The 26,152-nt window shown below is 40.8% G+C and overlaps 1 protein-coding gene across 6 annotated transcripts; it reads left to right on the plus strand.

Moving 5' to 3' along the window:
* The first annotated feature begins 1,651 nt into the window (after window positions 1-1,651).
* zcchc9 (zinc finger, CCHC domain containing 9) lies at window positions 1,652-25,711 on the plus strand. 6 transcript variants are annotated; one of them, XM_007899752.2, is made up of 7 exons: window positions 1,671-1,708; window positions 7,811-7,918; window positions 8,019-8,437; window positions 15,709-15,862; window positions 16,368-16,460; window positions 19,020-19,088; window positions 24,120-25,711. In XM_007899752.2, the coding sequence occupies exons 3-7, from the start codon at window positions 8,039-8,041 to the stop codon at window positions 24,239-24,241; spliced, it is 837 nt and encodes a 278-aa protein (XP_007897943.1). In that variant the 5' UTR covers window positions 1,671-1,708; window positions 7,811-7,918; window positions 8,019-8,038; the 3' UTR covers window positions 24,242-25,711. The 6 variants fall into 6 exon arrangements, with proteins under 6 accessions (XP_007897941.1, XP_007897943.1, XP_007897945.1 ...); XM_007899754.2 differs by having other exon boundaries at window positions 7,811-7,905; XM_007899753.2 differs by having other exon boundaries at window positions 1,676-1,708; window positions 7,816-7,918.
* The last annotated feature ends 441 nt before the right edge of the window (window positions 25,712-26,152 follow it).

Genomic DNA, 26,152 nt, shown 5'->3' on the forward strand with positions numbered 1-26,152 from the left:
AATGTCCTCCCCATGTGAAAAGCGCTTATCAAATGCAAGGATTATTAATATTTATCTTTGACTGGATGATGTGAAGCTGGTACCATGTTAAAACCTAAAAAAATCACTGGCGGCTGGCCAACAGACCCTGGTATAAAATTACAAGTTCAGGTCAAAGATAACTTGATGTTTGGCTAGAGGCTTTGTGTGAGTAATTCTCCAGTTCCTGTTATATTAAATGAACATAACAAAACAAAGATTAAAAAGATTATCTTTTAGATTATGAAGCAGATGAATAGGAAAAAGTAAAATAAGAAAAGCTTATTTTGACTGACAGGCCATTTCCTCCACAGACAATGTACAATCTGCCATATGGACTTTGCATAACACATTTAGTCTCAAGGGAAGAATTACATAACATTTCCTCCCAAATCCCAAAGGCAATCAAATTAATCAGTAGGATACCTGCACAATTTTAAAGATACCATTATTCAATTCCAGACGATTGCCTTCCACAGGTAACCTGATCTCAGTGACATAGGACCCATCATCTTCATTTGGCTATTTGAGCATATCTGTCTACACTTGTTCCCTAACCTTCAATCCCTTTCCTAACCAGATATTATCCAGACCCTTTCAGGGGAGATAAATGACACTGCATTAATTGTTTTATACCGGCAGTTACTTCTATGTCTCTCACCTCAGATTTATTCACATTTCACGTTTCCTATAGATCACTGCTCAAATTCAAAGTCAAATACACTGTTTCCATCTGCATTATCTATGTTCCCTCCCACTGGTGTTTTTGGGGTATAAGGAACAGCCTCCAAAGACAACTAAAAGTACAGGCTGTGCCAGAAAAAAATCTACATTTGAGAATGTTTAACTTGCTTTCAGGAGAGGCCGTGTCTATCAATGATTAGATTTCCACTGTAATATTCTAAAAGTCTACAGATCACTTTTCCAAAGGCCAAATTGTTGGATCTACCTATCTGATCTACTGACTCTCTGGCCATCCAGTTACCGTTTTCCTAACCATCTGTTTCTCTCCTACCTCCCAAGGTACACTGTCTTAGTGCTTCTCGGTTGCCTTTGCATCTTTACATGACATGAGATGATTCAATACGGTGCGGAACATGATGTTTCCTGAGCTGCTGAAATTAGGATATTGTTAATTTGAGAATGGCAGCTGGTCAGGGATTTATAGAAGAACTATTCTAGAGGTTTATTTGATTCACATTTAGGGAGAGAGAAACTGCAGAAACGTTCCTCCAGAAGATTAAATTGGTGTAATAGAGACTGCAATATGGTGGATTGCCAATGGTCTGTAGAAGTGCATTGTATGGCAGAATAGTCTGTTCTCATTCCATCTCTCTTATTGTCCAGACATCAGAAGGGTTACTCTTAACAATGTCCTAATGTTGAAAAAAATAAGTCAACAAAGAAAAGGTCATCATCAAAGTGGGGGGGAGGAGATGACAGGCACAAAAAAGTTTTGCAAGTTTAAATTAAAAATGTTAAAAATTAGGCACACGATGAGAGACTTTTTTTTATAATGCACAGAACAAAACCCGCCCAATTGGGCGTGAAGCCGCCCAACCCGGTCAGACTGTGCTGCTGCCTCTGTCTCCTCCTGTGGGGGGAGGGCAGTGCGGGGTAGGAACCAATATCCCGGTGCAGGAGCGGACGGAGCCTTTACACTGGGACTCCGGAAGCGGGTTCTTCTCTGGTAAAAAAAAAGGGGCACGAGGCTGAGCCTCAGCCGATATGACAGTTTATATTAATGTATCATTGTCGGTAGTTTATAGTAATGTATCATTGTCTGATGTATTTAATTGTCTTGTGGTTTTATTGATTTATCTCTCATCCTGTTGTAGTGTTAACGATGAATATTGAAGTGTGTGTGTGTGTGTTTGGTGGGGTATGTGGGGGGGGGATGTGTGTGTGGGGGGTGTGTGTGGGGGGGGGGTGTGTGTGGGAGTAGTTGTGTATGTGGGGGGGATGTGGGGGTGGTTGTGTGTGTGTAGGGGGGGAGTGTGTGTGGGGGAGTTGTGTGTGTGGGGGGGGTGTGGGTGTGGGGGGAGTGTGGGGGGGAGTTGTGTGTGTGGGGTGGGTGTGGGGGGTGTGTGGGGGGGTGTGTGTGTGTGGGGGGTGTGTGTGTGGGGGGTGGGAGTAGTTGTGGATGTGAGGGTAGTTGTGTGTGGGGTGGGTGTGGGGGGAGTGTGGGGGGGAGTTGTGTGTGTGGGGGGTGTGTGTGTGGGGGGGGGTGGGAGTAGTTGTGTATGTGGGGGTGGTTGTGTGTGTGTGTGTGTGTGTAGGGGGGGAGTGTGAGTGTGGGGGGGGGTGGGAGTAGTTGTGGATGTGGGGGTAGTTGTGTGTGGGGTGGGTGTGTGTGGGGTGGGAGTAGTTGTGTATGTGGGGTGGTTGTGTGTGTGTGTGTGTGTAGGGGGGAGTGTGAGTGTGGGGGGGGTGGGTGTGTGTGGGGGAGTTGTGTGTGTGTGGGGTGTGTGTGGGGGGGGGGTGGGAGTAGTTGTGGATGTGGGGGTAGTTGTGTGTGTGGGGGAGTTATGTGTGTGTGGGGTGTGTGTGTGTGTGGGGTGGGGGGGGGGGGAGACAATTGCAAACATTTCAAGAAAGTTTTGCTGTGACTGAAATTCAATCAAAACCACAGAGAAGATTTTCTGTGAATTTACAATTCATTTGTAATTAATTCATCCTCTTGTTTGATCAGTTTTGTGTGATTTCGGCCCTGGCTTTCTCTCTGAGTCACTCACTGCAAGTTTATAACAAATGGGTGACACATTTACATTGAAACCCGTCTCCAAACTTAGCGGCTCAGGTGGATCTTAAACATTTCCCAGCTCATAAAATACATTCAAAACGATTATCTTCAATCCAGTGCAATGAACCTGGGAATGTTTTGGATGTTAGAGGGAGCTGTCGTCATGATAGGAGCAGATAGACTGTGATAATGTGGCGGTTGGGGATCATGAAGCAGGCCAGTGCCCGATGAGCGGGCGGGTCGGTAAGGTTTTAGAAGTTTGCAGAGATAGGACACGGAAAGACTGGAGGGATTTGAAGCTGAGGGCAGGGACCTTCAACACAATTCTTTGAGGGATGGGGAGCCAGTGGTGTCGAGTTGTGGATTCCTGCAGCTCAGTGGTGTATCCGAGCACTCTCCTCGGATACAAGAGACCTGGGTTTGATTCCTGGCAGGGTAAAATCTTGGGCAAGTTTCCACACGCCTGATAATAATCCCTCAAGAAAAAAAACAATAATAAATTGTTCACTTCAATCAACAACTGTTTGTGGGACACTGCTGTGGGCAATTGGCTGCTGAGTTTCGCCCATAAATATAGTCAATTCACTTTGCAGTATATTCGGTGAAGTGCTTTTGAGACGTCTAGAAGACGTGAAAAGCGCTATATCAAACGCAAGGAATATTATTATGAAGGTGATTTTTTAAAAAAAAGGTGTGATAGGCTCATGGATCCTAGTGCGGGAGAGAACACGAATTCCAGAGCTCGGGATAGTCTGCACTTATGAAGGGAGGAGGTGAGAGTATGGCAAGCAGAGAGTTGGCGTAATCTAGACTGGACGTAATGAATGCATGGATTAGAGTCTTGGTGGCCCAAGGGTAGAGGTAGTGGCGGAGGTGGGTAATGTTGCAGAGGTGGGAGTCAAGGCACAGATGTGGAGTTTAAAAGACAGTTGAGAGTCAAACAAGACTCCCGAGGTTCCACACCGGCTCTGAGGTAGAGTTGCAACAACAACAAAATTTTGTTTGTATAGCGCCTTTCACATCAGGAGAATGTTCCAAGGCGCTGGACAGACAGAGCTTCGAAACCGAGCTGCGGGTCAGGATCGGGGAGGGAGGAGGGCAGGGTGGGAAGCAGGCATCCATGTAGATCGATATTTGAGGCGAGAAGGTGCTGACAGGAGCGACTCAGTCTTGTCGACGTTCAACTAAAGGAAGCTCTTATCCAGAACTGGATGTCTGACAGGCAATCAGTCAGAACAGAATCAGTCAGAGCAGAATCAGTCAGTGGTTCTTGAATTGTGAGTGAAGGCAAATATAGAGTTTCCAGGGCACTTCTGCTGACAGCACAGCCAGCCTGTTCATCAGCAGGATTTGGAAGGGCAGACTAGTCACTGGGGCAAGTAATCATCCCAAGCCTGTTAACCCTGCAAGCCAAAGCCCTAACAGGCATTGGGTGATCGATTTGCCCAATACCTCCGTTCTGTCTGCAAGCACAACCCCTAGCTTCCGTTTTTTTGCCACCAACTCTCCCTCCCACTCGCACTCTGACCTCTCCATCCATCGTCTCCTACCCTGTTCCAATGAGCCACAGTGCAAGCTCGAGGAACAGCACTTCATTTATCTGCTAAGGACCTTACAGTCCTCTGGCCTCCATATTGATTGCAATAAATTCAGACCATAACAGCTCACCTTCCCCCTCCCCCTCTTCTGTGACCATTACCAATCATCTGGGTCCCAGACACACCTTTTCTCTCTAATCTGCCTATTTTATTGCAATTTTCTGTCTCACCCCCCCCCCCCCACCCCCTTTGATTTGCATTATTAACACCTCTTTAACCCATCATTCCCTGTCCTCTACCCCACTTTCTTCTTTGTCTTCCTTGCCCTGCCTCCCCTCTCTCTGTTAGCTCTTAAAAGCCTCTCCCTCCCAACATGCCCCAGTTCTGACGAAGGGTCGTGGCCCGAAACATTGACTCACTTTCCTTTGTCTATAGATGCTGCCCGACCTGCTGAGTGTTCCCAGCAACTTCTGTTTTAGTACCTAACGGGTAGGGTGGTCCTAACTGAACAAGCAGCGGGAAAGCTTGCCGGACAGCGCTATCAATGGCAAGTTATGTAATTTTAGCTGTTTAGACTCCAGCAATACCCTAACGTACACTCTGGGGTTCCAAGCTGTGGCTCTTGCCAACCTGTGCCTAATACTTTCCGAAATTAGGTAAGCAGGAGGCGTCCCTCCAGGGGGAGAGGGCGCATTCCATTCCAACAAATTATCTCTGGAATTTCCATGTGTAGGTGGGATGCATGGAATTCTCAGTTTGGTTTGAATACTCTTAAGCATGGTGATGGGTTTCTGCATGTGTTAGACACCTGGCTGACCAAAAAAATCTTTCCAGTCCCATTTCCCAGACTTTTCCAGCACTTTGGGACGTCCTTCCGACGTGAAAGGCGTTCTATCAATGCAATCTTGTTGTTGTTTTCTTCGTATTCCTCAATTCACTATTTCTGATGTGTCTGTGAATTTGTGATTCTGATCTCCCAAACTTCTAGCAGGCAAGGTCCACATTCAAGTCCTGTACAAAAAGTACAGTGGTTAGAGCACTCGCTTCGCAAGTGAGAGACCTGAGTTCAATTCCAGGCAGAGGGCGAAACCTTGGGCAAGTTTCCTTACTCCACACAGAGCCTAATAATAATCCCTCCAAAAAAACAAAACAATAATAAATTGGTCATTTTCAATCCATATGACTGTTTGTGGGACATTGCTGTGCGCAATTCGCCCACAAATATATCGTCAATTCACTTTACAGTGTGCTCTGTGAAGCGCTTTGGGACATCCTCCCGACGTGAAAAGCGCTATATCAAATGCAAGGATTATTATTATTATTATAAAAATAACCCCACCTCTATCACACTCTCAGCTAATTTGTCCTTTCCCAGACAATATTCGCCTTACTGTTCTCCTTACTTTTTTTTCACTCCCCATAGCTTCTGCATAGGTCTGGATAAATAACTAATAACTTTAAACACATCAGATTGTATAAATGTAGCGCATATAATCTGGTTAGTTTGTTCAAGATAAAGTTGTTGCCAAACTACACCTTGTCTCTTAAGCTAGTTGCTTTTCACTGTAAAGTATAGGCATAAAACTTATATTTCACAGGATATAGAGTACTGAAAACTACAACAAATGTGTGTTTTGTGGGCGAACGATGCAGCTAAATTGCGCATTGCAAGACCCATAAACAGTTTATGGAGAGCAACAATTTTTTTTAATTTGAGGGATTGTTGGCCAAGTCACTGGGAGAAACTCACATCCTTCATATAAGGAAAACTGAGACCCCACCTGCCTGTTCAGGTGGATGTTAACTATCCATGGCACTATTCAAAAAGGGAAAGGTGTTTCTCCCAGTATCTGGCCAACAATCCCCATTGGTCATTCACTTTACATCTGTTTGTGAGACATTCCTGTTTGTAAATTAGCTGCTGCGCTTGCCCACAAAATACTCCACTTTACAATATGTCCTGTGAAGTACTATGAGATGTCCTCCCGATGTGAAAAGATGCTATACCAAATGGAAGGATTATTATTATTAAAAACTAAAGGGGTTAAGGGATATGGAGATAGGGCAGCTAAATGGAATTAGGTTAGCAGATCAGCCATTAACTTATTTAATGGCGGAGCAGGCTCGAGGGGCCGAAAGGCCTACACCAGCTCCTATTTCTTATGTTCTTATTATATACTATACATTTAAAAATACTATGCTCTTGAGAAGGTACCTTAGGCAAGTTTCTGTACTCCACAAACTTCTGTTTACCTAGCAGTAAGTAGGAACCCAGTTGTTAGTTGATTGACGGGTCGCTTTTCTGGGGGGTAATAATCCCTTCAATAAATAAATGATAATAATAATTTGGTCACTCAATCCATGACTGTTTGTGGGACACTATTGTGTGCATGTTGTCCACAAAATATACAGTCAATTCACTTTACAGTGAATTCTGTGAAGTGCTTTAGATGTCTTAATGAAGTGATAAGGCGCTAGATCAATTGCAAGGATAAATATTATTGTAACTGCAGCTCATGTTGTGTATCATTCATTTCTAAATAGATGATTACTACAGATATTATTACCTGTCTCTCAACTAAATATCAAATGCAAGGATTATTATTATTAAATGGTAAAGAATAACTGGGATCTGCAAAATCTGAAATAAAATACAAAATGCTGGAAATGATTAAGAGGTGGATCAGCACCTGAAAAACAACAACAACTTGCACTTATATAGTGCCCTCCTCGCAGGATAGAGTCTCAGAGCGCTTAAGAGTGGCAGAGCCTGACTCCGAGCCAGTGGGAGGTGGCCATGAACACGGTCGAACAGGAAAATATTCAGGCGGGACTTGAAAGAGGGGCAAGGCGGAGGGATTGAGGGAGAGTGTTCCAGAGTTTTGGGGCATAGTGGCTGAAAGCGCGACCTCTGACGATGGGGAGGTGGGTGCGAGGGACAAGCAAGAGGCCGGTGCCAGTTTAGCAGAGGCGCCGGTTGTTGGATTGGGGAGTGAGGAGGTCGGAGATGTAGGGAGGTGCCAGGGAGTGAATGGATTTGAACACGATGGATTTGCCAAACTACACCTTGGGTCTCTTTTAAGCTAGTTGCTTTTCACTGTAAAGTATAGGCATAAAGCCATTATTTCACAGGATATACAATACTGACAAGTGCAACGAATGTGTGTTTTGTGAGCCAACTCTGCAGCTAAATTGCGCATTGCAAGTTCCATAAACAGTGATGGAGTGCAACGTTTTTTTAAGAACAAGCAAGAGGATACTTTAGGCTCAAAGTTTAGATGTGACACTTCATCAAAGATGAATCCGATTCTGGGTTGTGTGTCTTGCATGTATAGCTGTCTTAACATTTTGTCCCATTGTGTAGAGAGGCCAGTACTCTTCAAACACTGACATAACATAACCAGTCAGATGCTTGATTCTGTTTGATAGGATCGTTCGATTGCAATACTTAACATTTAATCAGCTGTCTCGATTTTCACAAGCCACTGCCAAGTTGTATCTCTTTTCTCAGTACAGCATTTGGCTGCAAAGCTAGATCTACATAAATGCTGGCCCGAGGGAGACCTATAGCAGATGTGTCCTTTGGACTGGATGATCACAATAGCTGTATGATCAAAATGTAAACCTATTTCAAATTCCAGGCAATACCCTTCATTTATACAATTATTACAGTAAAATTTATACTGCTCGTGGTCAGTTAACATTCTTTTATTTTGCAGGGTGACAGGGGAAAAAAGCAATGACTCGCTGGGCTCGTGCCAATAATGTTCACAGAAAGAAGCCCCTCGAAGCTACACCATGGGCCCAGATGAAACACGGTTGTGGTAATGGTCCACATGCTGCAAAGTCAAAAAAGAGACCAGATCAAGAGTGGCCGCCAAACAAAAGAGGTGGTAACAAGGCAGAAACCTTTAAACCCAAAGAAAGTGACTGGTATCACAAGAAAGAAGAGTATCAGAGTGAGGATGTCAATGGGTTCATGGATTATCTGAAGGAGACTGGTCAGGTTCTCCACAGGGGAACAGTGATACCTGCCGTCAGTGAAACAGTAGCGATTGACCCGGCACTTGCTCTGAAAAAGGACCAGAGACGAGAGGACAGAAGGCTGAAGAGGCAGGTTCAGAAGAAAAATGCCATGGTAAATTTTCAATTTAAAGTAAATTCAGAGGTCACAGTAAGAAAGCTCAGCATTTATTCATTACTGTAATTACCTTAATCAGTACATCCAGTGCTCTGCAGCATGTATACTCTCCTGCACCAGACTCTTCGAGGCGCTGGACAGTCAGGTGTCAGGACCCGAGGATGGGGGAGGGGTGGTGTAGGGATGAGGGAAGGCAGAGAGGTGGGAGGGTGAATAAGGGCACGATCGAAGAGAAGGGTCTTGAGACCAGCCTTGAAGGAGGCAAGGGAGGAAGCGAGGTGAAGGGGCCGTGGGAATGGAGTTCCAGAGTGTGGGGGCAGAGAGCCTGAAAGCCCGGCCACCGATGGTAGGGCAGGTCGGGTGGGAAACATGGAGCAGGCCGGAGCCCGCTGAACAGAGGGAGCGGGTAGGTTGTTAGGGAGTCAGCAAGTCAGAGAGGTATAAGGGGGCAAGGCCACAGGTGGCCTTGAAAGTGAAGATGAGGATCTTGAATTCGATTCACATTCATATCGCTCCACTATCTCACTCCCCCCAACCTCTGCAATCTTCAACCATACCAACCCAGCCACTACCTTCAATCAGCAAATAATAATAATCCTTGCATTTGATATAGCGCTTTTCCCGTCGGGAGGACGTCCCAAAGCGCTTCACAGAACACACTGTAAAGTGAATTGACTGTATATTTGTGGGTGGACGCGGCAGCCAATTGCGCACAGCAATGTCCCACAAACAGTGGTGGATTGAAAATGACCAATTTATTATTGTTTTGTTTCGGAGGGATTATTATTAGGCTCTGTGTGGAGTAAGGAAACTTGCCCAAGGTTTCGCCCTGTGCCTGGAATTGAACTCAGGTCTCTCGCTTGCAAAGCGAGTGCTCTAACCACTGAGCTACAGGACTCCAAAGTGAGCTACAGGACTCCACAAATGATGGCCTGATTAATGTTCCCCTCCCTATCTGCGTTACCATTGACAAGCAGGCTTTAAGCTATTGTGTTGTCACTCTGGATCTCCCAGAGTTGCTCTGACTCACTTGCTCCCTCCGACTTGCTCCCTCCGACTTGTTCCCTACCCTTTTTCGTGGCCCAGCTCAGAACTTACGTTTTTGACTGAGCTTTTGGTCATCGTTCGCCTCCCCACCCCTTGCCACCCACCTCCAGCTCATTTGTCCAGGTAGCAATTAAGTTCTCCATCCGGTGAAGGGAGGTATATAAATGCAAGTTCTTGATGTTGACAAGTGCTTTGAGACATGCTCCCCACATGAAAGGCATTATCCCTCCAAATAATAATCCATCCAAAAAACCAAAAACAATAATAAAATTGGTCATTTTCAATCTACGACTGCTTGTGGGACACTGCTGTGCGCAATTGGCTGCCCCGTTCGCCCACAAATATACAGTCAATTCACTTTACAGTATATTCTGTGAAGCGCTTTGGGACATCTAGAAGATGTGAAAAGCGCTATATCAAATGCAAGGATTAATTATAACAACAAGATTTCATTTATAGAGCGCCTTTCACGTCGGGAGGACGTCCCAAGGCGCTGGACAGTTGGGTCGGGCCCCGAGCAAGGGGGAAATGGTCAGGGTGAGGGGAGGGAAGGGAGGGAGCGAGTAGGAGGTAGAGAGTCGAGAGGGGAGCTGAAGGCACGGTTGAAGAGAAAGGTCTTGAGACCGGCCTTGAAGGAGGAAAGGGAGGAAGCAGGCGAAGGCACGGGGGGATGGAGTTCCAGAGCCTCGGGGCTGAGAGGCTGAAGGCCCGACCACCGATGGTAGGGCAGTTGGGGTGGGGGATGTGGAGCAGACCAGAGCCAGAGGAACGGAGGGTACGGGCAGGTAAGTAGGGGGATAATAGGTCGGAGAGGTAAATAATAATAATAATTATTATTATATAAATGTAAATTGTAAAATGTAATAGAGTAGTTGTCTTATTCTTAGCAAGGCTGCAGTGAAATGGAGATGAAGAATGAGAAACCAGAGGACCTTGTATATAGCCTTAAAGTGAAATTGAGACAGTTAAAAAAAAAAGCAGGTGTACTGTTTCTCAGCCTTTATCCAATTAACATTGTCCCTATTCAGAAATCCAGTTGAAGTGCTACTTGACCTTTTAGACTGAGCTTTGTCCCAGAGAGAATTTCATACAAAAATGTGTAAGGCACCAATTTAATCTTGTGAGAATAGTATAATTCAGGGTCTGATAAGTAATTAAATCATCCCCATATATGAGATGATTAAGTGTTGTAACTCTATATCTGCTATGGATTTCTGTTGGACAATGAGTTACGTTTTTTAATTAAAATTCTTGTTGTTTATGTGTCGTAAATCATATAAATAATGCCTTAAAAGAAATAATAATAATAAATTGGTCACTCAATCCACGACTGTTTGTGGGACACCCCTGTGCATTTTGCCCAAAACATATACAGTCAATTGACAGTATATTCTGTGAAGCGCTTTGAGACAGCTCAATGACGTGATAAGACACTATATCAAATACAAGGATTATTATTATTAAATGAGATTACTGAGAATGCTTCACTGAAAAATATCACTAACACCAGCTATTCTAATGGGGTGGGAGGGGGAAACAAACTGAATAATCACAGAGAATAATGCTGTCATAAGTGTACTACAGTGTTGGCTTCATTTAATAACTCCCTAGAGAAACAAGATGAGATCAGGAGCTTAGCGAATTACAAGCAAGACCTACATTTTACTCCTCCAGGGTGCAGAAGAATATTAAGCAAACATAAAGAAAATCCCATCTTTTCATCTGACACTTTAACTTGATGAAAACTGACAAATCACAGCCAGGATATTATGTAGAGTCAGAAAATAGCTCTCAAATACTGAATATACTTATCCTCATTATGTGGCATTTTAAAAATGTTTGATTGCTTGTGACTTTATACATCAATAATTTAGTTAATATTGCCTCTTATTAATGTCAGTAGAGTTTGGAACCATCTGATTGTCTGTAATAACATCCTGATTAGTGATGTTAAGGCATAAGTAATAATTCAATCTTTCAAATTACATTGTCCAAACAATCCTGACATTCTTCAGACAAACCCACACATGAATCATCAAGTAACAGTGATCGAAAGCGGCTCCCAAGCTGAATGTATAAGTGCAGCACTGTTTAAAAAGAGTCATTCAGGTAGTGAGGAAAATGGGTAAAGTTGGCTGAAAAGCATGCGTGGAAAATCATCATACTTAGGAGGGCAATCTAGAAGGCTCACAGTTATGAGATTCTGATCATACACTGCTGCTTGTTATAATAATCCTTGGATTTTAATAATGATCCTTGTATTTGATATAGCGCCTTATCGCATCATCACTGTCTCAAAGCACTTTATAGGATTTACTGTAGAGAAGTTAACTGAGTATTTTTATATGTTAAGCATACAGGAACATATTCATTATCTGATGGTTCACAAACCAGTGGGCATTATAGTAGATGAACATCATTAGCAGGTTTCATAACCTGCAGGCTGCTAAGTGGTGGCTGGTCAGCAACAAATAAACTATAGCTGTTTGTAGATGCTTCTCGTAGGTTTATTAACATAAACTAAATGCTCCACAATCACTTTTTGCCTCTGGTTTACCCCTCTCGCACCCCCACCCCCCCACGCTCAATTCCCACTGAATTCCCATTGAAAACATAGGAGTATCTGAGCAATTGAGAAATAGTCAGAGAAATGCAGGTTGTATTCCACTTCTTATACACTTAAAAAACTGTCAAAGTGGACTTTTGATTCCAGTATATCTGCATGCTGTGTTCGATCACCTTTTAACCAATAGGGCATGGAGTGTGGAATTATTGCGAGTTACCTTAGGAATTAGACAAGTTCAAGTTGTACTACACTAAGCAACTTACAATGACAGAGGTGCACCATTGAGCTCAGTGAAGAGCACTGAAGCTAGGCATCGTGAAATGTGTCTCAGCAACCATATTTTGATTAGGATAAGTATTTCATTAATGGGGGATGGAAGGGAGAGACACATATTGCATTATTATTCATAAAAAGTTTATCAAATGTTCCAAAAAATAAGAATATGAATTTATGAACATGTTATAGATGAGACCACTGAATGGCCAGTCTTGGGCATATTCTTTTAAATATGTGCTTACTAGTTATGGAACTAACTTTTCAACAGTTGAATAATGATTGGGCGGAGCTGTCAATTTTGGCTTACTTTTACTTCCTTGGATCAGACTCAAATTCAGATTGAACACCAGAAAGCTTACAGAATATCTTGCTGTCTATCGGTCTCTCTCTCTATATATATATGTATATATATCTATATGATAACATCATTAAAGAACTATTATTCATGACAAATTCTTCCACTTAATTTAGGTTTTTTGCAGAAATCAGCAACATTCAAAAAAAGCTTGTCCCATTGAACTGACTTTGCTTCCATTGCACCATTCACTTAAAGACACACATTGCTGGAAATTATAAAACACAGTTCCTATAGTGTAGATGTAATGTAATACAGTTCAGTACAATTGGGTAACCAATCTTGTGGAATCCTGTGCTGACTTAAAGTCATAAATCACCATATTCGCCAACAAAAAAAAATGTCACTACCCATGACAATAATTGCGTGAAGCACACTGGAGCATATTGAAGTTAAAGGTGCTAAAATGTTCAAGTTTGTTCCTTCCCAGAGTGTTTTTTCTTTTTTATCATTTTAACATTCTGGCAGCTCGTAGCTGGAATAGCTTGCCATAATACAATACAAAATTACCTTTCATGACGGGAGGACATCCCAAGTCGCTCGAAAGTCAGGGATTTGGACCTGAGCAGCAGGGTTGATATCAGGGAGGGTGGAGGATAAGAGGGTGGCCAAAGGCATGACGGAAGAGGAGGGCCTTAAAGAAGGCAAGGGAAGGAGCGAGGCAAAGGGTCTGGGATGGAGTTTGAAATAATATTGAAACAAATCCACAGAAAAGTGTCTGTTTAATCTCTACCTATTCCTTGACAACTCAGATGGTTTAATGGAAATCTTGTGCACCAACCCATGTCCTCCTGCCCCTAGTTACAATTTGTTTGCGCATTAAATTACTGGACGTCCATACAGGATCAATATAATAAATTTAAGAAATTCATGTTTAAAATTAGAATTATTTAGTCATCAGCGGGATATTGAAATCATTAATTAGAGCTTTTTAATATGCAAATCGTGAATTCCAGGGGCAGATTTAAAAATGTGACATACAAAATTTTTAGACGTCAAAATATCTTGTGCTGGGCATGAGATGCACTTTAATACTAGAAATACAAATCTGGTATTCATTCAGTCTCTGACCTGAAGTGTAATAATTTTAATGAAGTGTATCATCACAGCAGCAGTGCTGGTCTTGGTTTTAATTTTATAGCTGAAGGAATTTGCATTCAGAAATGAGCACTCTGGCAACCCACAGGCCGCTGCCAAGTGCTTGTATTGCCATTTTTAATCTTATCCATTACCTTCAGTGCTTTCCTGCTGTTTTTCTTGTCTTCTTTTTGTTCTTGCCCTGGCAGAGAAAAGTCAGTGAAGTGTCCTCCCTTATCTGTACTAACGCTGCTCTTGATTCCCAAGATGTTTCACCATCTTATTTATTTCCTTCATAATTCCTCAGCGGAAATGTAGCCTCCACCTGACATCTGTCTAAGTGTAAGCTGATTAAAAGTTATGTTATCGAGAAGTCAGGAATTAATCCGTGTCTTTTTGTTCTGTCGCTTTTTTTTTAAATGTTTGACTCAGTTGGTAGCATACTCGCCTCTAGGTCAGCAGGTTGTGAGTTCAAATTCCACTTATGGACAGCTGATAATCTGGGCTGACACTCCAGTGCAGTACTGGGGGAGAGCTGGTTATCAAAGGGGTTGTCGGATAAAATGTTAAACCAATGTCATGACTGCTTGACCTCAGGTGAACATCATGACACAAAAAAAAAGGAGCTTCACCTGGATGTCTGGTCAAACAACCTATCAGATAATTTGGTCATTTTACTTCTTTGATTGAGGGACGTTGCAGTGCTCAAAATGGCTGCCATGTTTGCGTACAAAAGCAGCGACTGTCACTATACTGGATAAGACAATTACACTAAATGCTTTGAGTTGCTTTGATATTTATAAACATATATTTCATCTTTATGCTAATAATTCTTGCGTTAGATGTAGCGCCTTACCACGTTGTCAAAATGACTCAAAGTGTTTAATTAGATTTACAGTAAAATGCAGTGATTCCACTTGGAGTCGAATTATACAGTAAACTCCTGATAACTCATCACTCCAAGGGAAAAGGTCTTAGTGATGAGTTATCAGGACTGGCGAATTACATATGTAAAAATACATACATTAATGCGGCTGGGATATATAGAGTGTGATCATTTAAGTGGTAGTGACAAGTTAATACAGAGTTGAATTATCGGGAATTTACTGTATTCTAAACTGACACAGCATTACAGGTGGAGTCCTGTAGCTCAGTGGTTAGAGCACTCCCCTCACAAGCAAGAGGACCTGGTTTCAATTCCCAGGCAGGGCGAAACGTTGGCCAAGTTTCCTTACTCCACACGCCTTTGTTTGCGAGTTGGAACCCGATTGTTAGTCAATTGGCAGATTGCTTTTCCGGGGGTAATAATTCCTTCAAAAAAAAATAATAAAATTGGTCACTCATTGACTGCTTGTGGGACACTGCTATGCGCAATTGGCTGCCGCATTTTGCCCACAAAATATACACTCAATTCACTTTACAGTATATTTTGTGAAGTGCTTTAAGATGTCTTGAAGACGTGATAAGGCACTATATCAAATGCAAGGATTATTATTATTTAGTGTAAGATCATGTTGAAAAGAACAGAGAGAAGGCAAGATAAATCAAGAAGTAGTAGTTAAGTGATGCCAACATGGTTTTAACAACCTGTTGGATTGAACCACTTTAAATATTGCTGACTGCCAATGGTATATGAGCCCAACTATGGACAATCCTAAAAAATGATGTGTAGATGTTATTGAGTATGCTGCTTAGGGTTATATTTTTATAAAATATCATATTAGGTTTGAGGTGGAAGGAGGCAGGACTGTTGTGCAGAAACGTCATTATTGAGATATTAGTGACCACTTACAAACTATTAATTGATCATCTGCTTATATACAAGAGTATCTTAAGGAAATTTGGAAGGCTAGGCTAGTTGATCTGATGATTTACTCCATTCTGAAATGATTACTCTGTAGTCTAAGTAGCCAGTTATATATAGATGTGTTTTCATCCTTTTTCTAGATATGTTTCCACTGCAGAAAACCTGGGCATGGGATGGGAGATTGCCCAGAAATGGACATGGGAGAACAAGAGGTGGCTAGTGGTATATGTTATCGATGTGGCTCCACAGAACATGAGATTCTGAAGTGCAGAGCAAAAATTGATCCTGCTCTAGGTAAGTCCTTCCATATAACCCCATATATGCATTAACTATGCTATGTCGGCATAAAAAAGTAAAGGCACAATTTAGCTCATATGAAGAATATTAGCACTATTTACTGAGAATACCATTTTATTATTTTAACGTCATGAGTTTGGAAGACAGGATAACTAATTGAGTTGGGGAAGTTCTTACCACAAGGGGATAAATGTGGTGTGTATAGATATGTGTGTGTGTGAATTGGAGTTCTGTTCAAAATTACTTTGAAAGCTCCCAATGGCTCCACTGATGAAGTTACTGTCCAGTGTGGAATTGAACAATACGGATCACGATAGTCCCACTTTCAATCTCTGGTGTGTGCTGAGTTAACTAATCTGATCCAGGGAGGTATCAGTTGTTACTATTTGCCAAATCGCCATATCCACATAATGTGCTGACAGCCTCCCCATAAACACACACACAGAACTGGTATTTTTACCTCAAAGGATGTCAATAACTAATGCTGCTTTGATTTTTACAGGAGAATTTCCATTTGCTAAATGTTTTGTCTGTGGAGAAGTAGGACATCTCTCGAGATCCTGCCCGGACAACCCAAAGGGACTTTATGCAGAAGGTAGGAATATCTGGGGGAGGGAAGGAGTTATGTATTTCACACAATATTCAGTATTTAATCTAAATTAAATAGAAACAATAATAATGAAAGATAATATATTTTAACTTATTTTGTGAACTCAACAGTTAGGTGCTGGAGAACACTTTTGCTGAGAATGAAACTATTTCAAAACACCGCTGTGGCTTTTAGGCCATGAGCAGCAATAAATAGAAAAGTGTAAAGTATCGATTTCTTACACATTTAAAAAAAAAAGTTTCGTAAGCATGGAAGAAGGAGAGATCAGTCTTAATCTGTAGTATTTTCAGTCTTAGAGCATAACCATTTTATGCTTCAGTCTTGACTGATAAATTTTAATACAATTTTTATGTGCTTAGAATATCCCACCTTTAGGTGCAGAGAAGTTGGTAAGACGCCAATTAAAACAGACCTGGTCTCCCTGTAAAACGCAGACCAGTCAAATGCTAGAGGCAGCTTCATGTTAATTTCTTTACTTTTGTGAGTCTGGTCTTATCTTCAACACTTGATAAATATCAATGAGAATTGAGGATTTGAGCATTTAATATAACAGCTGTTATGTCCAGATAGTTCCCTTAAACATAAAAATCCGTGTAATAGTTTCTACTTTGAATTTCATGAGCTTCAACAACTCTGATTTTCAGTCTTACCAACTTCTGTGATGGATGTGCTTATAAGTCTTAGATCAGTGATAATTAGCTAACCTGTGCTCATGTAATTTGCAAAGTCAGTCTCCAGTATCCTGTTCCCAAGATCAAATTAGACATTTCTATTTTCTCCTTCGAAATGAGTGAGTATTTGGATAACTCAGATGTTTGTGTGAGTACAATACTTGGAATAAAGTTTTGTCATGTGTGCCCCCAGCAACAAAACAACTTGCATTTTTATTGCACTTTGTTCCGTTGAAAGGCCAAAAAGCACTCTCAAGTATTGTGACTTTTTCATCAAAAGTATCAGCACCAGCAATACCACCAAGCAATTGTTAGGTTAGTGACTGCTTATTAGTCTCAGGAATAATATCTTGGCATACAATATGTAGTTTGGGACACAACGTGTCATGCAATTGCAAGGACAGTGGAAAGCAAACTGAATGTCTTTCTTATGTTCTTATGCTTGTTGGCTAGGACACTGGGAAAAACTTCCTTCTCTTTTGAAATAGTGTCAAACTCATCATACCTTCTACAAGAAGTGTTTCAGGCAACTATGACTCCTCATACGTTCAGAAAATTTGGTATTTGGGGTTTCAGCAAGCTCAGAACTTTCTGACCCACCAGTAAAAAAAGAGAGAATTTCTTGTTTCAAAGGCACAAAATCCAAAAAGTCCATTCATCACTAGTGATTGTTTCCACTTAAAAACTGTATAACCCCATAATTCCATCTGCTTTATAATTGTACTAATGATCTCCAGAAACAAAATAGCTAAAATTGTAGTTTTCTAAATGCAGTGGAATCTTTTTGGTAGTACAACATTTGTCTCACAATGAGTGTCACTCTATCAACTGACAGTCAGCAATGCTCGGGTTTGATGAAATGGAGAAAGCAGCCAGTTCAATTGAACAGTTTGGTTCCTTCACAATTGCTGAATTCTTGACATTGATTCAGAGAGACTATTTCAAAGGAACTGCTGTGCCTTTTAGGTTGTGAGCCTTATCTGAGACAACTGTGTACTTCGTAAGGACGACTGTGATCTTGAAATTGGTTGTTTGCAGTAGGCGGATTGGAATTAACACTTTTAAAGGGGCATAATTAAGAGAGTCAGTCAGTGTACATAAATAGATTAGGTGCTTCATCTTTGGACATCAATTTGCATTGATCTATACGTTCCAAGCCATTGATCCTTATTGGTTCAACAATGGAAGATTAGTGCTTTGTTTTCACAATAAACAGGAAGTAATTTTGGAATTCCCAAACCCATGAATTGGGAGATTGGCACTTTTCACTATGTGGTCTTTCACTGTAACTGGGTTTCAATGCAGAACATTTTAGAGTAACCACAAAAACAATTCTGTTTGATGTATGGTTCAATGGAGCTTGCAATGGCTATCCCAAACCAGGCTTGACTAGGCGCTGAGGACATGGGTAAAGGAGCTGATTGAGGAAGTCATACATTTTGAGCTGTCAGAAATTGACCCTCACAAAGAAAACACTTAATCTCCTTAATCAGCTCTCCTTTATAGTAAAATATTAATTTTTCTACTCATAGCTAGAACTGGGACGATGAGCCAAATCGTGAAAGAAATGTGTTTTCTTTCATAATGCAATGTTGTAATGTATACCCTACACAATTGTTTAGCTTTTTTAAGTAATGTATGATTGCAACAAGTACTGCAGCAAACAGGGTTATACTAAAACTGTCAGTGAGACATGAAAAGTGATGGCATTACCATCAGTTAGTAGTCAAGTTCTTCAGGAATGAGATGTAACTTAACTTATGGTAGAAAATCTCATCCAAATATTTTTTTTTATTGCAGTTTTGCAAATGCTGAAAGATATTCAATACTTTGAGGCCACCTGCTAAATTGTTTGTTCGATGCTATTTTACAGGACGGTGTTGCAAGCTATGTGGCTCAGTGGAGCATTTTCAGAAAGACTGCCCAGAGCATCAGAACACAAGTAAGTAAGACAAAACATGAATTACACTGGGATTTCAGAGGAGACTACATATTGATCCTGGAGAACTAATTGACTATTCAATGCTATAATTGCTAACTAATGGCACCAAAACACACCATTAATGTCATCATTTCTGTCATTGGCAGTGGTACAAGCAGTCCGATGCTTCTTGTGTACCTTCAAAATGTAAATACATTGATGAAAAGATTGAGTATGTGTAAATTACAGGTGTAATAAAGCCAGATTTGTATCTTCAGAGCTTTGTTGCTATAAGATTGTCAATTGGTTGAAACTGCCTTGTTACAGCTGTCAGGGTAAACTGGATAGGTTAGGCTTTTTTTGCTAAAGAGACGTTTAAGAGGGAAATACAAGTATAACGTAGTGACTAGGGGATCTAAAAGAGAATTTAAGAGGAAGTACTTCATGCAGAGGATAACAAGTTTGTGGAACTCACTGCCTGAAGTGGTGGTTGAATCAGATAGTATTCAAGAGGAGGCTTGTCCCCTGTCCTTTCACACGAGGGACAGGGGAATAGAAGAATATGAAGGGAGTAAGGAGTGGGTGGAGACTTGTGTGGAGTATAAACACTGCATGGGCTGGTTAGTCCGATGGCCTTTTTCCAGCTGTACATTCTTTGTAAATCTTTGAAGCACCAGTCACCCGAGGAACCAGAGGATCAGAACCAGAACCAGAAGGAGGAAAACAGAGTGAGAGATGGAATTTTCTGCCTTGAACCCCCACAGAATAATCTAGCTCACCCAGTGGCATAGTGGGTATGAAAGTCTCCAAATGCTTCACACAATATTAGCACTATACCATAGTACTAATACTTAATATTATAGATTTAAGGTAAATACTAAAAGAACAAAGATAAGTTAGATTTTTCTTTACACAGAAGGTCATTAGCACATCGAATGACCTACCTAGAATAGTGGTTAATGCAGAATACATATTAGCTTTTAGAAAGGGATTAGATAAATATCTGGCAAAGCAGAAATATAAAACAGTATGGGATAAAATGAATAACTTTTCCAGAAACCAGCACAGGTATGATAGGCCAAATGGCCTCCTTCTGTGCTGTATATTTGGTTGTTAGCCAAGAGCAGAAGGTAGCAAGTTTGGATCATGGTCCAAACTGTGTTAGTATATCTCAACTAGGGTATCAGTTTTGATGTTTAGAGTTGTCTTCAGGGCTTATGGACTAATAAAGGAAAAAAATTTCCCTTTCAGATTTCTCAGCTTGAAAATGGACAAGTATGGCAGTCGGCAGGGGGGAGGGGGTGGGGGGATGGAGGGGGGATAGGTTGGTTTTGTCGGTGATTTAGTCACTGTTGAATTGTCTGCCAAAGGTTACTTTCTTGGCTCACACACAAAGAATAGCCACGTGGATGAGATAGCAATGGTCTGGTACGTTATGAAGGTATAGTGAAATCCTGCAGCTCAGTGGTTAGAGCACTCGCTTTGCAAGTGAGAGACCTGAGTTCAATTCCAGGCAGGGCGAAACCTTGGGAAGTTTTCTTACTCTACACGCCTAATAATAATCCCTCCGAAAAAACAAAACAATAATAAAATTGGTCATTTTCAATCCACGACTGTTTGTGGGACATTGCTGTGCGCAATTGGCTGCCGCGTTCGCCCACAAATATACAGTCAATTCACTTTACAGTATATTCTGTGAAGCGCTTTGGGACGTCTAGATAGACGTGAAAAGCGCCATATCAAAATGCAAGGATTATGATTATTATTATAGGTTAATTTTGTAATTGTGGTTGGGACTGACTGCAGGGATCAAATTTTACCAATTTAATTGGTTAGTTTAGGTCTCCTGTTCACAACTACAGAGAATTTACAACATCAAACCAAGCCATTCAACCCATCTACTCCATGTTGTTTATAATCCACATAAGTCTCCACCCATCCTTAACCCCTCTCACTAGCCTAGGCTCCCCCCTATACTCCTCTACACCTTCTCTCACGTATGCTTCCCTCTCTTTCATGTATTATCATGTATTCCTTAGCCTCCTTCAAGTCCCGCCTCAAGGCCCTCCTCTTCGACCATGCCATCAACCACCCCACTTTCCCTCCCCCCCGACCCCTGCTCGGATCTGAATGCTGTACACTATCCAGCACCTTGGGACGTCCTCCCAACATGAAAGGCGCTATATAAATGTAATCTTGTTGTTGTTGTTAGTGGTATCTGGTTGTTCAGAGGATATTTGTATAGAGTTGCAATTTTCCATAGTGCGTAGGCAGGGAGCACAGTTATTGTAATAATACTTGCATTTGATAAAGCATAGAGAAATATGTCAAATTGATTCACACAATGAAATGCTTTGAAATTTGTTGACTATTATGGATACAAATATGGCAGTTAATCTGTACAAGCAAAGTCACACAAACAGGAATGTTTAAACGGGATATTTTGGTGTAGGTGAGAGAAGAATATTGGCCAAGAAACCAGGGGAACTCCTTGCTCTTCGCAATAATGCCATAGCAACTTTGATATCTGCCTAAACCAAACAGAAAAGGCAGATTGGTTTAATTTTATCCAAAGGATGGCACCTCCAACATTGCAGCAGAGTGTTTCCCCAGTACTGCACTGGAGTGTCGGTCTAGATTATGACGTTTATATATTATACAAATCAGTATGAGAGTAACGAACCAAAAAAGGGGAGTGTATGTGTTAAACAGAACACATTTATAGTCTTCTTATCAAGAAATGCATTGATGGTTTATTGTGGATATGTCTATGAAACTTGTCAACCCCATTGCTTTGCCAGTGTTTAACAATTGGAAAATAAGTTCCTCTGTTGTATTAACATAGAGAGAATACAAATTAAATAATACAAATTAAAAAGAAGTTGTATTGCATATAAGGTACCAGTTAGTCTCCACCTCAATTGCTCTTTGTGTAGTACTGGCGACTTAATATAGGAAGTTATTGCCCTTGAGAGGGTATAGAGATCAGCAACAAACATAATTCAAGTATCAGGACTTTAAGTTATGAGGAAAGGGTACGAAGGTTGGGCTTGTTTGGAAAAGAGATGTCAGAGTGACCCAAGTTTTCAAAATTATAAAGGGAATTTACAGAGATGATCCAGATCCATTATTCACTACAGTGAAGGGTTCAAGTTCATGTTAAAACCTAGGAAATAAGAAATCTATTTGAATGTTCCTGTGGCTAAAATTTTGTAGAATACATTACCGGGGAAGACCAGGAACTTCTCTGGCCAGTGCTATACCTTTAACATCTGGATCAGAAGAGCATACCATACAGAAACAAAATAGTAGTTTTTTTCCATCCTTACAATTTCTATGAGGGATGTTGCCAGATTTGGAATCACTGTCAATGGTGAGCAGCTCTGCATTGGGCCTCTCTAGATGTGATGGAGTTACTAAAAATAATTTAATGTAGTTGGCAGAGAGAAGAGCTTTATATCCAGTTTATCTGGCATTGTGGGTTCAAGCCCAGGTCCCTACACAAAAGGCCAGTTGTTAACCAACTGCTCTTTGTAGTTCACAAACCACTCTTATTTTGCTGGCTCAGTACAATATAATTGCCTGCCTTTAGAGGAATTTTAGGTTTAAGATACTTTTAAGTTATTGTTTTATCATGTCCATCCTGATATTTCTTAGGGGACCTCTTTGTAATCTAATTATTTTCAGACAGATTGAGCAAACTATCATAAAAGTGTAAACAGACATTAAATGCTGGGACTGAGTTTCAAGGGTAATAATTCGATCAATATGTTTTTTATGATCCTGTTTGTTTCAGTGACTTACTCTTGTGTGACAAATGGTGCGATCTAAATGAAAGACCAGTAAAGATGATACGAGCAGACAACCTGAAGTTGTGTAGCATCATGGAACGTGTACTATAGTGTGTCTCACACTGCAGGGACCTACGTACTATGTACTATTAGGCATGTAGAAATTACCCTTTCTCTGTCAGGCCTATATTTCTCTCAAGTGCAAATAAAAACCCTATTGCACATGTGTTAAACAGAGTCAAGTGTAGTTCAATAACAAGAGAGCAAAACTTAAAATACTTGCCCAAACAATAAAGGGAAGTACGGGGGGAAACCTTCAACCATGAGGAAGATGTCGCAGTTGCTTTGTCCTATATGATGTTCACAAATTACATGTTACAGAATGGGTTGGATGTTTAGAAGGAGATAGATACTTGGGAATTAAGGATATTAAGATATGTGCAGAAAAGGCCAGGAGATTAATCCCAAGGTCTACTATGATTTAATAAAATGGCTAAATAAGCACAACAAACCAAATGACCTCCTCCTGTTCAAATGTGCAGACTAATTTGAGTGGCCAATATGCCACTTTGTCCAGCTCTCCACTGTTGGTGGTTTAGTCTGGTGTCTAGAAGGTGCTTGAGAGCAGCTTGGCCATGATGACTCTTGCTCCACACTTAGGCTAAACTTGAGTCCCTGATATACTATTTGGCCTTACAGTTTAAGTTGCTTAGAACTGTGAAAGATTCTTAAATTCATTAAGTTGGAAGTCCCCTCTACAGGGTTTTAAAAAGAACCAGATTAAGACTGAATTTACGTTTTTCTACAATTTTAAGTTTTAAGACAAACTAGTATTGCAGGCTAAGGCTAAGATGAATTTCGAGCTCCTGGGACTTCCTTCAATGGCCTCCTAGAAGCAGCATAGCTCTGGAATCCTGTGACATACTACATTGTAGGACTGCATTTTGGCACTCCAGAGTGCAGCACACCATTTAGTTATCTCAGATGATTGCTGCTGTTGTATAAAATAGCCCTGTCTGAGCTTGTAGGGAATGCTATTATAGAATGTAAAGAGTTAATCACAAAACCCTAGAGTAGAGTTTTACCCTTTTTGAAACAGCTACATTAAAAATAAATTACATCAATTCACTGCCGTTCTCACTCCTCAATACAACAAAGTTTGACATCTCTTGACATCACCACCACAGTGTGGTGGTTTTATTTCTCCCCCAAAAATTGTGTTTTGAAAATTGTCTCAATTCTGTAATTTCTCATTCTTCAGGTGACAGTGTTTTAACCGTTGGCCGATGGAGGAAAGGAATGAGTGCTGATTACCAAGAAATCCCAGTGTCTTCGAAAGCTCAAAAAGCAAAACGTAAAGCGCCAAAGATTGTTGTGTTTTAGAAATAACCTTTGAGGATCGACCTTCAAGATTGCCTTTAAGTCACCTAAAAGAACATTTGTCCCCTTGATTTACGAATCAGAATATTCTGTTCAGTTTCTGTATCCTAAAAAGCTCTTTTGTACCAGCAGGTGGAGCCATTATGTACCAAATCCTGGACAATCTCATTTTAGACTGAATTTGTAAATGTATTTCAAATAATAAATGGGCGTGTGTGTCTGCCTTGGGATGATATTCATTCCACGCAAGTTATTCCTAAACTGCAGCAGCAGACAATAGAAAACATGGTGTTGTACTCTGGGTTTTACACAAAATTATGATCTCACAGTTCACCATTGAAAATCACTGGTTTGTTTCATGGTATTTGACAAATCAGGAACCTCCTACATGCAAGTGTTTTGGCTGGTAGTTTACAGGATCTGTCTGCACCTCCAAATCTCAATGATCTAGGCTGGACACCCATCAACAGGGCTTTGGATTAATTCAGAGTTGTATGTCTTTGCCAGGTATTTCACCTTGGAGCCGGTTCAAGTCCAGGGAGACTTTGCTTCCTCCTCCAAGAAAAGATATTATTTAAACATGGTACTCATTTTATAATAATAAATAATAATCCTTGCATTTGATATAGCACCTTTCACATCTTCTAGACGTCTCAAAACGCTTCACAGAATATACTGTAAAGTGAATTGACCGTATATCTGTGGGTGAAACATAGCTGTCAATTGCGCTTAGCAGTGTCCCACAAACAATCGTGGATTGAAGTGACCAATTTATTATTGTTTTCTTGAGGGACTGGTTTTACATCAGTCTCCGGAGGGGAAACACAGAATTTTCTGATCTCCAGTTTGGTATTCAACCAACTGAGTCACCTGGGTGATGTGTCTCACATGTGTTAGCGACCTGTAACAAAGTCTTTCTTAAGGTTATTTTGATGCTCATATGATGCAAATTGAGTGTACTCGGTCCTGTTCAAACGCTGAATAGAGTTAGTTAAGCATTGCTGTGAAAACACAAACACCCAGAGTTTCAAGGCTTACATATATTCAAAGCACTCAAGTTGCTTGTTAATATAGTCACAGTCTCATTATATACTCAATTTGCTCTGGAAAATAGATCATAAGGTTATAATTTGATTTCCCTGCTGTCTACACTGAAAGCTAAAGGTGCTTGAATCAGAACAAATCCAGCACTGACATCTTCTCATGGTATATAGGAAGTGTGGGGCAAGGCTTATTCTGATCTGAGCATGTCACCCATCAGTTTCATAGCTATTGAACAATTGTATTCAAAACTATTGCAAATTTACAGCATCTGAATTTATATGATCTTAAATGCCTGAAGAATATTGTTAAAATTATGAACATTGTATAACCTTTATACATATATTACCAATCTATACTGTATTTTATTCTGCAAAACACTGCAAATTACTGAATAAATGAAAGTTATTGAAATGCACCTTAATGCACAAATGTACAGCTTCCAGATGTTTTCAACTGCATCTAATGGAATAGGTTTAATTAAGTTTCTTTCAAGATTGACATTTATAGCAGGTTACACACTGTTTATATTTCCTTATAGGAGCATAGGAATGTACAGGCCTGGAAAAGACTACTGGTCCATCTGGTCAATATGTAAAAAAAACTAGGTATTTTTCTTGTATCCCTCAATCGATTTCTTTGCCAAATAGTACTGAATTCTTTATGGTGTCTGATATGGAAAGTTACATTCTACGGAACTGCATGGTTTGTCCACAACCCAATGGACTGAAAGCATTTGAATTTTGCCCTGAACAAACACCCTCATATAATATGCATCCTCAACCATTACCCCAAGTCATTGCTGCAACAAACTACCATTGAGGAATTATTTTTCTGAGGTCTTTGTTCACAAGCCAGAATTGATGCTGCAGT

This window comes from Callorhinchus milii, unplaced genomic scaffold (genome assembly GCF_018977255.1).
Source record: "Callorhinchus milii isolate IMCB2004 unplaced genomic scaffold, IMCB_Cmil_1.0 Scaffold1, whole genome shotgun sequence".
NCBI lineage: Eukaryota > Metazoa > Chordata > Chondrichthyes > Chimaeriformes > Callorhinchidae > Callorhinchus > Callorhinchus milii.